The sequence below is a fragment of the Trichosurus vulpecula genome, chromosome 2 (genome assembly GCF_011100635.1).
Source record: "Trichosurus vulpecula isolate mTriVul1 chromosome 2, mTriVul1.pri, whole genome shotgun sequence".
NCBI lineage: Eukaryota > Metazoa > Chordata > Mammalia > Diprotodontia > Phalangeridae > Trichosurus > Trichosurus vulpecula.
Window position 1 is genome coordinate 283822881 of NC_050574.1, and position 16850 is coordinate 283839730.

General features: G+C 33.8%; 1 protein-coding gene across 1 annotated transcript in view; it reads left to right on the forward strand.

Moving 5' to 3' along the window:
- The window catches only part of LRP1B (LDL receptor related protein 1B), a 2306513-nt gene that overhangs the window by 1688832 nt on the left and 600831 nt on the right, over window positions 1-16850 (forward strand). The window contains exons 38-41 of the mRNA XM_036744555.1: window positions 4570-4696; window positions 4854-5005; window positions 5296-5420; window positions 6914-7285. Of these exons, the coding sequence (XP_036600450.1) occupies window positions 4570-4696; window positions 4854-5005; window positions 5296-5420; window positions 6914-7285 (776 nt within the window). The remainder of the gene's footprint in view (window positions 1-4569; window positions 4697-4853; window positions 5006-5295; window positions 5421-6913; window positions 7286-16850) is intronic.

The following is a 16850-nucleotide window of genomic DNA, read 5'->3' on the forward strand; positions in this document are numbered from 1 at the left end:
AAAGTCTCAAAGAAAAACATTGCTTTTATACAAATTCAACTATAATTCCTAGGAGGGATGAAGCAAGGGCAAGTAAAACAAAACAAACAGTATTGATTGTTTATATGCTTTGGCCACTTATCTATTGAGGAATACCCCTTGGTCTTATTTATCAGTTTCAGTTTCTTATATATTTTGGATATAAAATCTTTGCTGGTGATATTTGATGCCAATATTTTTCCCACTCTAAATTTTTCCCTCTAATTCTGTCAATTGATTTTATTTGTACTAAAATTTTTATTTTGTGTAGTCAAAATGACCTATTTTATATTCTATGATATCTCTCTCTCAATATCAAGAATCCTTCCCTCTGGCCATAGTTGTTAAAGCTATCTTATCATGTCCTTTTACATTTAATAAAAATGACATAACTTTTAATGTTCAGGTGACCTATTCATTTTAAGCTCAAGATTTTCTGTTTTTTCTTAGTACACTATAGAAATGCTAATGATTTGCGGAGATTTATCTCATCTGCTATCTTGATGAAGCTCTTAACCATCTCAATCATTAACTTCTTAACTGAATCTCTGAAGTATTCTAAGAATGCCATCATTTCATCTGCAAATAGGAAGTTTGTTTTTTTCTTTATGCTGATGTATATACCTTAATGTTGTTATTTTAATTAATGCAAAATACTTTCGTTAACTACTCATTAATAATATGAGGTCTGTTAGAGCTATTCCCTCTTCATAGCTTTTCTTATTTTTTTCCTTGCTATTTTAAGTATTTTATTCTTCCAAATAAATTTAGATTTATTTTGTTTAGGTCTAAAAAGTATCACTTCGGTGATTTGATTGTTCTCGCACTAAATCTAGGAATTAATTTAGGTAGTATTGTCATTTTTATTAGCATGACCCAAATACAAGCAAGGAATATGTTTCTAATTATTTTTCTATCTACTTCTTTATATAGACTTTTGTGTACTTGAATTTCTATAAATTGTGCATGTGTGTGTTAAAAGACCAGCTCACTGATTTTTTTTTTCATTTTGTTATTTTGAGTGGAATTTCTCTTATCATACTATTTTGGTTATATTTGTACTATATAGAAATAAATGCTGATGACTTGGGAGGGCAGGATTTATTTTGTTTGCCATCTGTGAAGGTCTTAACCATCTCAATTAGTTTCTTAACTGAATCTCTGAGGTATTCTAAGTATACCATCATATCACCTGCAAATAGGAATAGTTCCCCCCCCCCTTCTTGCTGATGTGTATACCTTTCACATCATTATTTTGTCTTGTTGCCAAGAGAGAACATTGTATAGTGGACAGAGAGTTGGCTTTGAAGCCCAACATGACTAAAGTTCGACTCCTACCTCTAACACATACTACCTCTGTGATGTCAGGCAAGCCCCTTAACCTCTTAGTGGTCTACACAACTATCCAAGACTATCAGGTACAGAAAAAATGTCATCTTATATTGGTAGAGGGAATTTCTGTCTTCACCTGGTTCACTGGTTCATTCTCTCTTATTTCAATAATTACCATTTCTATAATTATGTCATATAATAGCAGAGAGAAGGGTCAACAAAGAAGTATAGTTGACCAAAGTAGGCCGAGGTATTAACCATCTCTGAAAATATATGCTTCATTCGACAACAATAGTCTATCACCTCTCTGTTCAAAAGAGAGAGAAAGATGCTTCACAATCAGTCCCTTAAAGTTAAAATTGGTCACCGCATTGAACAGAGTTCTGATGTTTTACAATGTGCTTTTCCTTTACATTATTAAAGCATTTTTGGTGTGTTTTGTTTTGGGGGGCTGGGGAGAACAGGGGTTCTGTTTAATTCACTTTTCATCAGCAATCAATTCCAATAGGTTCAATTATCATCTCTATGGAAATGACTTCTATATGGATGATTATCTTAACCTGATCTCTCTCTCTCTCTGGAGCTCTTATCCAGCATTTTTTACTTGTTGTATTGCTATAGTGAGTATCTCATATAGGTTTTTCCAAGTATTCCTGCATTTTTAATATTTGTCATTACTAAAAGAATGATAATATTAGATTACATTCATATATTATAACTTCTTAATGGTCACCAACTGTTTCTTATTTTTTCTTTCTTTTTTCTACTACAAAAATCTTGGTATACATATTTTAGTATACATGGAATCTTTTCCCCTCTCTTTGACTTCCTTGAGGTCTATGACCAGTAGTTCAAAGAGACCTGAGGCAAGAAGATCAGAAAGGGAAAGATTAAAGTTGAGAGAAAATGGGGGTGTTATTTGAGGCAACCTGCTGGACAAAGTTGGAAAAGGTTGGGGTCAAATATATATGTAAAGATACTGGTTTTCACTAGGAAAAGGGATATCTCTTCCTTAGAGAACAGAGTGAAGAAGAATATGGGACAAGGTGTAAAAGAGAAATTATGAGAAGAAAGAGAATGGAGGAAATGGATTAAGTGCCATATTTTGGATGTCTCTAATCCACATTTCATTCACTGTCCCTATAACTGGCCTGGTTGGGATCCTTCATAATGCAATGTCTTCAGAGATGAAATATCATGGTGATATCACACTGACCCACCAGTTCTCTGTACTTTTTGTGACATGGGACCTGTGACTCCACATCTGTCACTTGATGTAGCTTCATAGTTCTCAGAAAATACAAGTGGTAAAAATTAATAAAGAGGAGGACCAAACAGAGTAGCACATAGGAAATATTTTTGTCTGTCTTGAAAATATTTAGGAAATTCTTAGTGCAGGCTGTTAAGGCAAGTTTTTAAAGATTGTTAATAATTCTCTGGGACTTATTCCTGTTACTGAACTTGAGTAGTGAAATATTTGAAAAGTCTTATTGACTGATTTCCTCCAGCAATTCACTTTAGTGCACCTTCAATAGTCTAGGTTATCTTTATAACCTTATCATTTTGCTTCTTAGCAATGAGGTGTAAATATGACAGCTTAGATTTTAATTTCTTAAACTCACCTAAAGAAAATGCAGGCCCATTGGCAGAAATAATTATGCCTAGCAATCCATGTGATGCAAAGAACTGTCACAGAGCTATGATCATTGTATAGAGCCATCAGCCAATATTTTCCTATGATTAACTCCTAGATGTTACAGCAAAAATAATGTGAAAACTACTTCTCAGATTTTTTTTAAAAAAAAGAATATTCTTTTTCCTTAAAGTATATCCTTTATGGATGTATCAACTCACATTGATGGTTTTTCAATGGATTAATTCCCAAAGGCATTTTCTACTGGATACCAGGTCAACAACCAGTTTAAGGCATAGGACAATGAGTAATTATGTACAATTAATTTGAATGAGATAGAGGAGCTTTCTAAAATCAAAATGTCCAGTAGAAGTGACATAACATAGTTTTAAGTATACAATGACCAGATCAGAGTATGGCCATTCAATGCTTCTCTTCCATTTCTGTTAACAACGGCAGTCCTAAGGACTGAACGAAAGACTGTAGAAGGTCTAAATGGTGTCACAATTAAGGGAATAATATTATACTTAGAAAAATGTCTCACAAGAGTTTTGCAATCCATATACATTGAAGAAATGTGGTTTTAGAGATATCTATATGACTTTTTGACTTTCAGAACTATAATAAGGACTTCTTTGTCGATATGTTATAGTCTTGTTCAATCCAATGGAACAAACATTCCTCTAGATGCCATTTTGGGGATAAACAATTGCTATATTAGCAACCATAACCTTTTGAGACCATCTATAGCTCCAACATCATAAGCTTCCTCACTGTCAGTGGTAAGGAAGAATGCTGGGTTTCCCCACCTCCCCTTTATTGTAATGTATTAGTAGAGAAAAATAAGTACATAATAGAATGATGTTCCAGAAACTGACTTCATTCAGAAGGGCCCAAGTACACAGGATTCTTTTGTTTTATTTTATCTTATTTTTTGAGGTTATAAAGTCTTTCAGAAATGATTGCTTTCTGTGGATAGAGAAGATGGTCCATTGATCTGATTGGCAGCCATTTTTTTCTAAATTTCCTCTTTAGTAATGGAGGAAGCTCCTGTGTCTGGTGTATCTTGGGCACTTTGACATGAGGAATTTTAGAGCAGCCTTGTATTGGCTCTGCTTAGCTATAAACCTGGTTAAGTCTGTAGTTTTTGAATAAACAAAACATATACATTGTTTGAAACATTGTTTTCATTAATATGAAAATGATGTAATGATTGATTAAAGAGATTCTACTGAAGGGACCAAGTTCAAAAGATTTATTCTATTTTATCCCCAAAGCTCTGGGTTATTGCCACAAAACTTCTGAACTAAAATCTCTTTGATTTCAGATGTTATGATCTTGTATTTTTTGTGTGATTTCTTTACCTCAGAAATTTTTAAAAAATTAAAAAAAAACATGCAAAAGTGGGTGATAGAGAAATCCAAAAGCAATAGCCAGTTAGTAGTAGCACATGGAGTTGTTGCTATTGGTGTAATTTTTGCCTGTCATTTTAAAATTTTTAATGGCTTTGTTCATTTATTTGATCTGAATTTCATGGATTTAAATAAATCTTTCTACATCATTATAAATTCATAATTTAATTCCAGCTACCTGTTCTGGACCGAATGGGGACAGAATCCCTGCATTGGCAAAGCAAGATTAGATGGTTCTGAGAAAGTTATCCTTGTGAGCATGGGGATAGCATGGCCAAATGGTGTCTCCATTGATTATGAGGTCTGTTGTTTCTTTTTCCCCCCTTCAATATTCAAAGTATGTTATCTCCTGGATTGTTTTGTATTAGCATGCCCATCCCTGTTTAGCTTTCAATTTTTTTAATAAAACATTTGGACAAAAATATCTTGGTAAACTTTACTTTGTAATTGATCTTTAGGAAAATAAATTGTACTGGTGTGATGCTCGCATAGACAAGATAGAAAGAATCGACCTTGAGAGTGGAGGGAATCGGGAGATTGTGCTGTCAGGGAGCAATGTGGATATGTTTTCAGTTGCAGTCTTTGGGGCTTACATCTACTGGTCTGACAGGTAATTTATTTTTCCATAAGTATTTGAGTCTCAAAATGTTATTTCAGTGCCAGCTGCTTCACCCTTGTAGGATTAGCCATTCCATAGCAAGGTCACAAAAAGGATCTCACAAAGCCATGTAATTTCCACAGAAAAGGTACTTTTGATATTCAAAGCTAAAGCTTATCAATGTCATACACTAGAGTTGCTTTTTTGCCTTCTGTTTGGCCATCTGTTGGCTTTAGCTTAATGACTGGATTGATTTTAATTAGTTGAAGATTGTTGATCAGGCATCTTGAACTTTCTGACAGAGCACATGCAAATGGTTCTATCCGAAGAGGTCACAAAAATGATGCCACAGATGCAGTGACCATGAGAACAGGCCTTGGAGTCAACCTAAAGGAGGTCAAAGTCTTTAATCGAGTAAGAGAGAAAGGTGAGTAATTTTCAATAATTATGTGAAGTATTTTATATTGTCTCATATATATTTATAAATATATGTATATATATATTCAAGTATACATACATACATAGACATACACACATATATTTTATAAAGGCTTTATTCTTATTTATCTAAAACTTTCAATTAATGATTTTCCTGGGTTAAGATCGTTAAGAAAAATGTAACTTGTATGAGAACATATACACACAGATACATATATATGAGAATATATGCATGAGAATATATATGTAGGTTTATGTGCATTATGTATGTTCATGTATTTCTCAATTCATGCATATGTGAATATATGGATAATAATACTATATTCACATTTTTGTTATAGAATACACATGTATAGGATGTGTGTATGCAAATATATGAAATAAGGAAATAGGATCTAAATATAAACAATGGAGGCAAACTATAGGAAATTTATAGGATATGACAAAAGTAGGAAGTAGCTATGTTATTAAGTATATTATACTATAAGTACATTGAATGCCTAGAATGTATTATTCTGAACATGAATAATAATGATAGCTAGAACTTATATAATGTTTTAAGGTTTGCAAAGCCCTTTACAATAACTCTGGAAAGTAGCTGTTATTATTTGCCTCATTTTACAGATAAGGAAATTGAGGCAGACTGAGGTTAAGGACTTATCCAGGGTCATACAGATAGTTAATTGTTTAAGGCTAGATATGAACTCAGGTCTTTTGGACTCCAAATCCAGCATTCTTTCCACTGTACCACCTAGTTGAATATAAAGTGCATTCTAAACCCTTTCATCTTTGAAATGTATTTTTCATTACTACCAAAGCAGTTTAATCAAAAGAAAAACAAGTTCTATTTCACTTAAAGATAAATTGCAAAACAAATCACACAAGAAAATATATATGACTCTTTTCTTAAAGATAGTTACTTTATATTGGTTTGACAGGAGATTTATGCTTAGTTGTTTCAGTTCAACACGTTTTATAAAGTACCTACTATGTGCAGAATACAAACTATGATAGATGCTGGAGAGATACAGAATTCAGATGGAAATCCTTTAAGGAAAGAAATAATTATTTTCTGAGTTAAAGGTCCTGGAGTATAATTTTCCCTAACTTCATTTTGTTGGTATGTGATTTTAATATTAGAAAGCTAACTATTGAGATAAGGATAGGGACTGTGGAACTGTAACTTCATTGGAATAGGAACTCTTTAATGATTAAATTGCCTCTACTACTGCCATTTACAACTTAAAGTCTTAGAGAGCTGGCTGATTCAAAAGTAATAAAAATTAATCTTGTTTGAATGTCACAGCAAGCAGATGAAGACTTTCATTGATATACAGTCTAGCCCTTAATATTTGTAATAAGTCTGATCAAAGGGAAATTCTGCTCATTATAAGAAACAGAGTGACCTGGCATTATTTAAATCTCTAACTTTCAAATTGACTCTAAGAAAAAAAATGCTTTTCTCTCCATACCTCCCAATAGGTACCAATGTATGTGCAAAGGACAATGGTGGCTGTCAGCAGCTTTGTTTATATCGAGGAAATTCTCAAAGAACATGCGCTTGTGCACATGGATATCTTGCAGAAGATGGAGTTACCTGCCTAAGACATGAAGGTTATTTACTATATTCAGGGAGAACAATATTAAAAAGTATACATCTTTCAGATGAGACCAATTTAAACTCACCAGTTAGACCATATGAAAATCCAAATTATTTCAAGAATGTGATAGCTTTGGCTTTTGACTACAGCTTGAAAAGAAAGGGGACCAACCGAATCTTCTACAGTGATGCACATTTTGGAAATATACAGCTGATTAAGGACAACTGGGAAGGCAGACAAGTAGTTGTTGAAAGTGAGTAACAGTTTGTTTAAATATTAGAAATATTTCCTTGGATGAGACATGCTATCATTGTTATAAAAAATGAAAGACGATCTGTGATTACAGCATTCAATGAAGGTATAATTGCATGCAACCATACCATTTTCCTATATCCTATATTCCTAAAATGAATCAGACTGTCTGTATAAAGTGTAGGTATGCAAAACAAACTTTCCAATACTCAAATAGGTATTTGATCTCCTAAATTTAGGAATTTTCTCCAATAATTCAGATCATGACCCATCTTTGCTATAGTTCTTCTCCATATCCATGCATAATTTCATCACAAAGAGTATGTCCAATATACTAGAGGCATTTTTCATCTTTTTCTGACATCCCAAAGATACCAGTGAAATACCCTGGCTGTCTACCTGCTATCCCTCATCCTTACCATGTCATCAGCTTATCCTCCCAGACAATATCCATTACTCTAATCCTTCTTCAAATTTCTTCCTTGGTTATATGCTATAGCCTACCTAAACCTATTATGAGCCATTGTGTTGCCATTGGATAATTGTTTTCAATTCTTTGGAGAATATTGGATAACATGCCTCACTGAGATATAGTAACACCAATAGGATATTGGTATTAAAAACACAGGTTGAGATGTTTAGTGTCATTAAAGAAGCTTTTCAGTTTTTCAAAGACAATCTAGCTTGCTTTCCTCCTCATGTTTAACCCTGGACCAAATGCATTGTCCAATTATACTATATGTCCCAGATATACACACTGCTGGAATGCTTTATGGGTTATAGATGTCATAATTTGGGTAATCAACAACCTCCATCCACTTGGTCTTTCTTGTGTGGGCGGTCAGGTCAGACTCTTGATTGGTTACATTTCACTTTCTGGAAGTCATGCAATGCCCAGGGTTTTATGTAGCTATAGCCATGACAGCTGAAAACAGGAATAACTGGAGGATCTCACCATCCACAGAGGATTCCTTCTACCTTGAAACTCTTTGTTGGTTCTCCTCCATCACAGTGGTAAATACTTTTGGCATGCATGTCTATATCTCTCTGTTTTATTCAAAATCCTAATGTTTACTACATGGGAGTACTTTGACAGTATTATTTCTATTATATCTAATAAGAAATCTTGAATAGTTTTGATGTATAGATGGGGAAGACTTTATTGGAAAAGGCAGCATTTTATTCTACTGTGTCAAATGCTTTTTGATAACAAGAAAAAAGCATAATGGAATCTTATGTTTACTACATCATTCAGACATCCGTGAAATGGTAAAGATGTAGTTTGTTGTTAAGTATTGCTTGTGTATACTCCCATGTTCTCTATTAATTTCTTCAGTAACAAGGGCCTCTATTCTTCTACATATGATTTATTTACATACTTTCTATAGGTAGCAGAGAAGGCATGTCAACCATTAGTTGGTGTTTTCTTCATTACCTTTTTTTTGTATTAGTAAGATCTAAGATGCTTTCCATATCATCAGTGTCTTTCACTCTTCAGATGTTGATATATAAAATGCAATGTTTTTCATGATGGTCTAATAGTTGTCACTACAACCTAGAAGACTAGCATGTATTTTCTTGTATCAGCTTTCTAACAAGGAAATCTTAAGCTGTTTCAGAAAAATAATGGTTTCAAAATATATAATCTGCTACAGTAAGGTGATTTTTCAACTCAAAAGTACCTAGTGTTATATCTCACATATTTCAAAGTATTAGATAACAATATGAAAAACAAAATCAGGAATTAACTTGGCACAAAACTTTACTTACCATGTGAGTCCTCGTTTCCTCATCTATAAAATGAGAGTGTGAACTAGATGATCTTTGAAGTTCTTTCTGTTTCCCAAGATCTATGATTCTATGATTTCTTTATACTTTATAATTTTCATAACATTTTCTTGTTTATTATTGAATGTTCAGAACAATGCTAAGTTGAGGTATCATCCTTAATATCTCAAAGTATGCTTTTATTTTTTTTACAAAATTCTTAAAAGCAACCCAGAGTCTTTCCTACACAAACAAACAAATAAAAAGCTTTAAGGTCCTCATTAAAAATATATATGAATTAACTTTTAAGAGGCATTAGAAAAACTACCACATGATGCCTAATTGAATTTCAGCTTTTTGTACTTGGCCACAGTAGGACTCAGACAATTGGGACAATTTTGTAACATATCAGGATTTTTGTTTTCAATTTAGTACTGGTTTATAAAACAGATAACCCTATTAAATGAACTTCTTTCTAGATTTAAAACAATTATCTAGACTTAATTTAAAGCTTTAAATTGCCATATAGGTGTTACTTCTATGTACTAATTAGGTTAATTGACTTTGTTGCATACTCTTATTTTGGCATGTATATCAAAGTAGTGCACAATAAGTAATAATTATCACAATTATTACGTGATGTATGAAGGCTGGATTTAGACCTAAAGACTTAAAATGAGTCTACAATGCTAATTTATTATGAATTATTGCAGTTTTATGTCAGTGTTTTGGTTAACTTGCCCTTTTCAATTCACTTCTTGAGATCACAGAATTATAGATTTAGAGCCTAAAGGAATGGTTCATATATTGTTCCTACTTTTGTAATGCAGGGATCCTGCTTTATTTACCTTTGCATTTCTTTAGTTTCATCTGTCTAATAAAATCCAAGCAAGAAAAGTTCCTGGGATACCTAAATTTCAAATTGGGATTTTTATTGGGGAGTGGCAGGGAAGGTGTCTTAATGCTTTGTAGTATCAAATTATCAAATAATATGAGAATATCTTCAGTATCAAATACTGGTCACCTAAAAAAACAACACTGATTTCAGTGAACTATTTTCACAGACTCAGTGAGCTATTTTCATCCCTGTGAGGGCCCTCAGATTCTACTGATTAGTTAACTTGTTAAATCCTTCCTGAGAGAAATGATTATTTTTTTAATTAAGATTTTTATTTTTAGTTTACAACACTCAGTTCCACATGATTTTGAGTTCCAGATTTCCTTCCTCCCCTGCCCCCTCCTCCCCCAGATGCCATGGAATCTGATATATCTTCTACATATAACTTTGCATTAAACTTATTTACACAATAGTCAAGTTGTAAAAACAAATTATGACCAATGGAATGAATCATGAGAAAGAAGAAGCAAAAAAAAAAAAGGAAAAAAAAAAAGAAAAAGAAAAAAAAAGGGAGAGCAAACAGTTTGATTCAATCTGCATTCAGACTCCGTAGTTCTTTCTCTGGATGTAGATAGCTCTCTCCATCATGAGTCCTTTGGAGTTGTCTTGGAACCTTGTGTTACTGAGAAAAGCAATGTCTATCAAGGTTAATCATCACAGAATCCATATATCTGTAGTTGTGTATAATGTTCTCCTAGTTCTGCTCCATTTACTCAGCATTCTATCATGTAGGTTTTTCCAGGTTATTATGAAGTCCGTATCTTCCTCATTCCTTATAGCACAATAGTATTCCATTACATTCATATACCACAACTTGTTCAGCCACTCCCCAATTGATGAGCATCCCCTTGATTTCCAATTCTTTGCTATTACAAAGAGAGCCGCTATAAATATTTTTGTACATACAGGTCCCTTTCCCACTTGTGTGATCATTTTAGGATATAACCCTCAAAGTGGTATTGCTGGGTCAAAGGGTATGAACATTTTTATAGCCCTTTGGGCATAGTTCCAAATTGCTCTCCAGAATGGCTGGATCAGTTCACAACTCCACCAGCAATGTAACAGTGTTCCAATTTTCCCACATCCTCTCCAGCATTTATCATTTTCCTGTTTTATCATTTTAGCCAATCTGACAGGAGAGATGTGATACCTAAGAGTTGTTTTGATTTGCATTTCTCTAATCAGTAGTGATTTAGAGCATTTTTTCATATGCCTATAGATATCTTTAATTTCTTCTTCTGAAAACTGCCTGTTCATATCCTTTGACCATTGAGAGAAATGATTATTAATAACCAGCAATTTGGGGAGATCCATAATTATCCCCTTTTTCTAAAGTCTTGATTTTAAAAGTTCAGGCTCATGAAGGACATTACTAATAATGAGATTGGGCTAACTTTCTTGTTCAGATCCCACCTACATGGGGAAACCATTGTGCTCTACTCAGGTTTGGGTGGGATAAATCTTTGAATGGATTGCCCAAGGCTGGGGGTAACTTAGAATTAAATGACATAATCAGAGTTCATTTGAATAGGTTTAATCCCTCCTTGTAATATTCATTCTCTCATTAATTGTTAACCAATCAGTTGATTGCCACCCTTTGAAACACCTCCTCTTCCAATGGGCATATCAGTGGTGAGTGTGCCACCATAATTGTCTTTGGTCTAAGAGAGAGACAACTAAACGACTATCTTTTTATTAATAAACATGCTGGCATCATTAACAAAATGATTAACTTACCCAGAAACTATGTCTTTCAAATCTTTTTAAATGTCACACACCTTTGTTAAATCTGAAATTAGATAGGGAAGGATAAATCCAGCTTAGATCAATTTGATAATTAAAGGCCTGACACACAAGGGAAGAAGAGAATGAATTAAGAGAAGGTAACATCATAATCTTATGGCAAAGGACCTTGCTTTTAAAATTTATGAGAAACACAAATTGGATAAACTGAAGATAGTCATTATACAAGTGAAGTAGTAGGATAGTGAATATTTCAAAGGTAGTATTTGATTTCTTCCACTGTTTTAGATATTCTGATATTGTATAATACCCTAAACACACAGTGCTTCTTCCAAAACCTAGCATTTTGTTTATACCATTCTGACCACTTGTCATCTGTCTTCTTTTTATGTCTGTCCAAATCCTACCAATCCTTAAAGGAATTCTTTAAATACTTGAGTCCATAATGGTCTCCTTTTCTGAACTCTGAAACCACTATTTATGTCACTCATTTTGGAATTTTTGTCCATAAATTAATAAATAAATAATTGTTTATTTAGTGCTTACTCTGCACCAAGCACTGGTGATTGGAATCACAGGGCAGATGTTTGCCAAGAGGTTTCCAGGAGTGCTAGTGTTGATTTTGATGACTATTTTCGGACCTCTGCTATAAACGGTGAGGAGTAGGGAGACCAGTACGGCCTCAAATGGCTGGGATGTAGCTTGGTGGTCTTCAGACTGGACAAGATATAGTGAATGCCCACCAGTCAGAGCACAAGGTCACAGGAAAGCTTAAAGTGCTAAAATAGGTTGATTTTGATTATTTTTGGTTTTTGTGCATGCATCTTTTCTTCCCAAGTAGAAACTTAAACTCTAAAGAACAGGGACTCTGATATATCTCTTTTATAAACCCTTTGGCAATTAATACAATTTTATTCCTGTGAGTCTTATTACATAGATATTGAATGAAATAGTGATTATTATGGAAGTTCTACCTCTTGGATACCAGGAAAAAGCTTGGACAAGCAGACTAAATATTAGGGGACTGTACCAGCAAGCAGTAGGTGGAAATTCAGGGAGGCAGGTGGTCATACTCAGCAAATATTTAGGTTTCTACTAAAAGCACAGTATGGTACGATATGTACAAAGATGAAATTATACATGATCTCTGCTCTATTATAATTAACGAAACATGTAGTCATTGTCAAACAGATCTAGCAGTGAGGATTACATGGGTATCCAGATTGAGAACTGAGGCATGAAGGGTCAGGCAAACAAAAGGTGCCTGGCTTAAACAAAAAGGTCTAGCAAGGTGGAGCAAAAGCCAGCTTAGACCAGCTTCTGAGTCAGTATTTTTCAACGTGAACATATACACTTGGAAACTGGCAAATACTAGAGAGCTTGATTTATTATTTTGTTTAAATTTAAGTAATGGAAAAATATTGATAATACCAAGTAAAGTGTGGCATACATACTTTTTTTTTTCAGAGAATAGGTGTGTATTGGGGCACGGCCCATGGGTTCTAATTTCAGAAAGGTTTAGTGAGAAATATCAGAGCCCCTATTTTGAAGCAACTATGATGTGGGGAGGGTAGCTGAACAAGGATTCATGCTGGGTAGATAAGTATGAAAGACCTAATAATGGGATTGGAGTACTGTACAAGGAATAGTCTTCATTCTTTAAGTAGAAAAGGAAAAAAAAATCCACGTTACTAGAATGAGGACAACAACAATAAAACTTCACACTTATGTAATAGAATATTTGACTGTTTACAATGTACTTGGCTCACTACAATCCTATGCAAGAGTTGGGGTTTTCCCCCCTTATTTTATATATGAAGAAGCTAAGAATCAGTCACAAAAGATCAGAAATAGAATTTGAACTCACAACTTCTCATTCTAAATCTAGATTTCTTTCTACCACAACTTGTTGCTTACAAAAACTAACTGGGATGAATAATTAGAGTGAAAGTAATTAGCCAATCATACTATAATAATTAAATGTACCATGCCTAAAGGATGAGTTCATCTCAGGATTAATGTATAGTCAACTGCAGGGATTACAGGCATGCTCTGACACTCCTGGCAATAGTGACTTTCAGTCAAGCACTGATTGTATTAAAAAAGTCAGTGAAAACTTTTTTTTTCTTTTTTCCTTGTTTTATTTCTGAAGACTTTCATCTATAATAATGTATCATGTTTTATTATAGATGTTAAGATATTTCTTCATGAAGTGAAATGGGATAAACTTATTGGGAAAATCCTTAAAAAGAAATGAAAGATAGATAAATACATACGTACGTATATACGTACATACCAAAAGAGAGTATTTGGGTGTAGTAATCTCAATTCTTTCCCATTTTTGAAGGATACATGACTTCCATTACAGGAGAAGTGATAGATCAAAGAAGGGATATTTACATAATTGCCGTATGCCATTTCTATATATATTGGGGAATACTGGATTTTGCCTGTATTTTGACAGTGCTGCAACTAGAATTGTGTCTGGGTATAGCCTCATGATAAAGATCCCACTGATAAACATAACAATTCCTATGATAAATATAGAAGACCATATTTTGTGAAAGATTTGGACTTCTAAGTTTTTGTTTCTCTATTTCAAATTCAACATATTTTAAATGTATGTTTACACTAATTTCGATAGTTCTGATTCTTCAAATTCATTTTTTTTGCCTATTATGTGTTTCTTTTTTATTTTTGTAAAATTTAAAGTTAAATTGAAGTCTAATTGTTTAAATTTTCAGATGATTGTAACGTTGTTATTTGTTTTTTTTAAGTTGCTGTTTTAAGAATCTTTAAAGTCATATGAAAAGTTTAAAACTAATACAGAAAGATTGCTCAACTTTAACTTGATACCCTTCATATTCACATGCAATAATTAGTGTAATTACTCAATGAATTGGTGTCATGAGCCTATATCAAATGATGATGGCAGATCATGCTTGCTCTTGCATGTATCACATTTAATAGTATTTGCACTGCATTCAGTTTAAGTTGAAACTACTTTGCCATTATTTTCACTTTTCCCTCTTTGATTTAATTTGTTTAAGTAGCTGTATTTATGCAGGAATTACACTTGAAAATATCCAATAAATTTGGTAATTGTTTCATGAAGACATACTCCACCCCTACCCAAGAGGTGCTTATGCTGAATGGCTGCCAAATAGAATAGAACACTATGGCTTAAGATTTAGTCTTCTTCTTATAAAAGTGAAGCTATGCCTCAATCATAGCAATTATTTGTATTTCTAATGGAGTGTATAGTCTAATAATTGGAGGGAGGAAGAATCGAGTAAACAAATATATTATTATTTGCTTCTAACTATACTTAACTTCATGCTTCAAGGAAATGCTTCCCCCATCCCCCAATATATTTCCTCAATTTATTGCATAATATTTATTGAGCCCTCAAAATAGATTAGAGGCAGTTTAGCAGAGAGAATAGAGTATTAGGCTTGGAAGGACCTAGGTTTGAAAGAGTTGGATTGAAAAACTGTCATTGAAATTTATATGTATGACTTAGGGTGAGTCAACCAACTCATTTGACTTGAGCGCCTCAAACACTCAAGCAGCCTCAAACATGTATGTGCCTCAAACACCATCCCAAGCCTCACTCTCCGGGGGGAATTCCCCATCCTGAGAAAATCATAGATACTTTGTGTATTTTTTTAAATGATCTCTTTTTAAAATTTTATATTTTTAAAATTCATTTTAAAATGTCTTTCCAATTCTCTCCCTTCCTCCGGTTCCTCCCTATTTATCAATCAGCATTCAGAGTTCATCAGTTCTTTTCTTAAATGTGGATAGCATTTTTCATTGTGAGTCCTTAAGAATTGTCTCCTATTATTGTTGATTATTGTTATAGTATTGCTGTTACCATGTACACTGTTCTCCTGGTTCTGCTCACTTCACTTTGCATCAGATCATATAAGTCTTCCCAGGCCTTTCTGAAATGATCTGCTTTATCATTTCTTGCAGCACAAAAGTATTCTACAACTTGTTCAGCTATCACCCCATTGAAGAACAATCCCTCAATTTCCAATTCTTTGCCACCACAAAAAGCTTCCTTTGAATATATATAACAACAACTTAGGAATCTTCCATATACTCTGAAGCACTTGACTTAACAAGAAATAAAATGGAAGAAGATAGAGTTTTCTATTGCAAAAAGCTATCATCAACTTATGGAAAGCATAAGTTATTTGATATTTTTGGATTTATTTGGTCACTAATTCATTTATCCATACCTCTAGTTGTGTCAGTATCCTGACTCTAGTATGTTTTCTGGACAAACTCCTTCAAGATTAACTTTTTTTTCTTCCTTTTTATTTTTTCTTTTTCTTTTTAGTTTGCAGCACACATTTCCACAAAATTTTGAGTTCCAGATTTTCTTCCCTCCCTCTCCCCCTCCCTCCCCAAGATGGCATGGAATCCCATATAACTTCCATGTATAACTTCACATTGAATTAATTTACACACTAGTCACTTGTGGAGAAGAATTTTGACCAATGGAATGAATCATGAGAAAGAAGAAATAGAACAAAAAAAAAAAACACAACCCAACAACAAATGCAAAAGAGAGGAAAAAAAAAGGGGTGGGGGAGAAAAAGGCGAGCATGAAGTGTGCCTCGATCTGCATTCATACTTCATAGTTCTTTCTCTGGATGTAGATAGCACTCTCCATCATGAGTCCTTTGGAGCTGTCTCTGCATATTGTGTTGCTGAGAAGAGCAAAGTCTGTCAGGGTTAGTCCTGACAGAATCCATGTATCTGTGGTTGTGTATAATGTTCTCCTGGCTCTGCTCCGCTCACTCAGCATTATGTCATGTAGGTTTTTTCAGGTGGTTATGAAGTCCGTATCATCCCCATTTCTTATAGCACAGTAGTATTCCATTACCTTCATATACCACACCTTGTTCAGCCATTCCCCAATTGATGGGCATCCCTTTGGTTTCCAATTCTTAGCTACCACAAAAAGAGCCGCTATAAATATTTTTGTACATATGGGTCCTTTTCCCACTTGTGTGATCTCTTTGGGATACAATCCTAGAAGTGGTATTGCTGGGTCAAAGGGTATGAACATTTTTATCACCCTTTGGGCATAGTTCCAAATTGCTTTCCAAAATGGTTGTATCAGTTCACAACTCCACCAGCAATG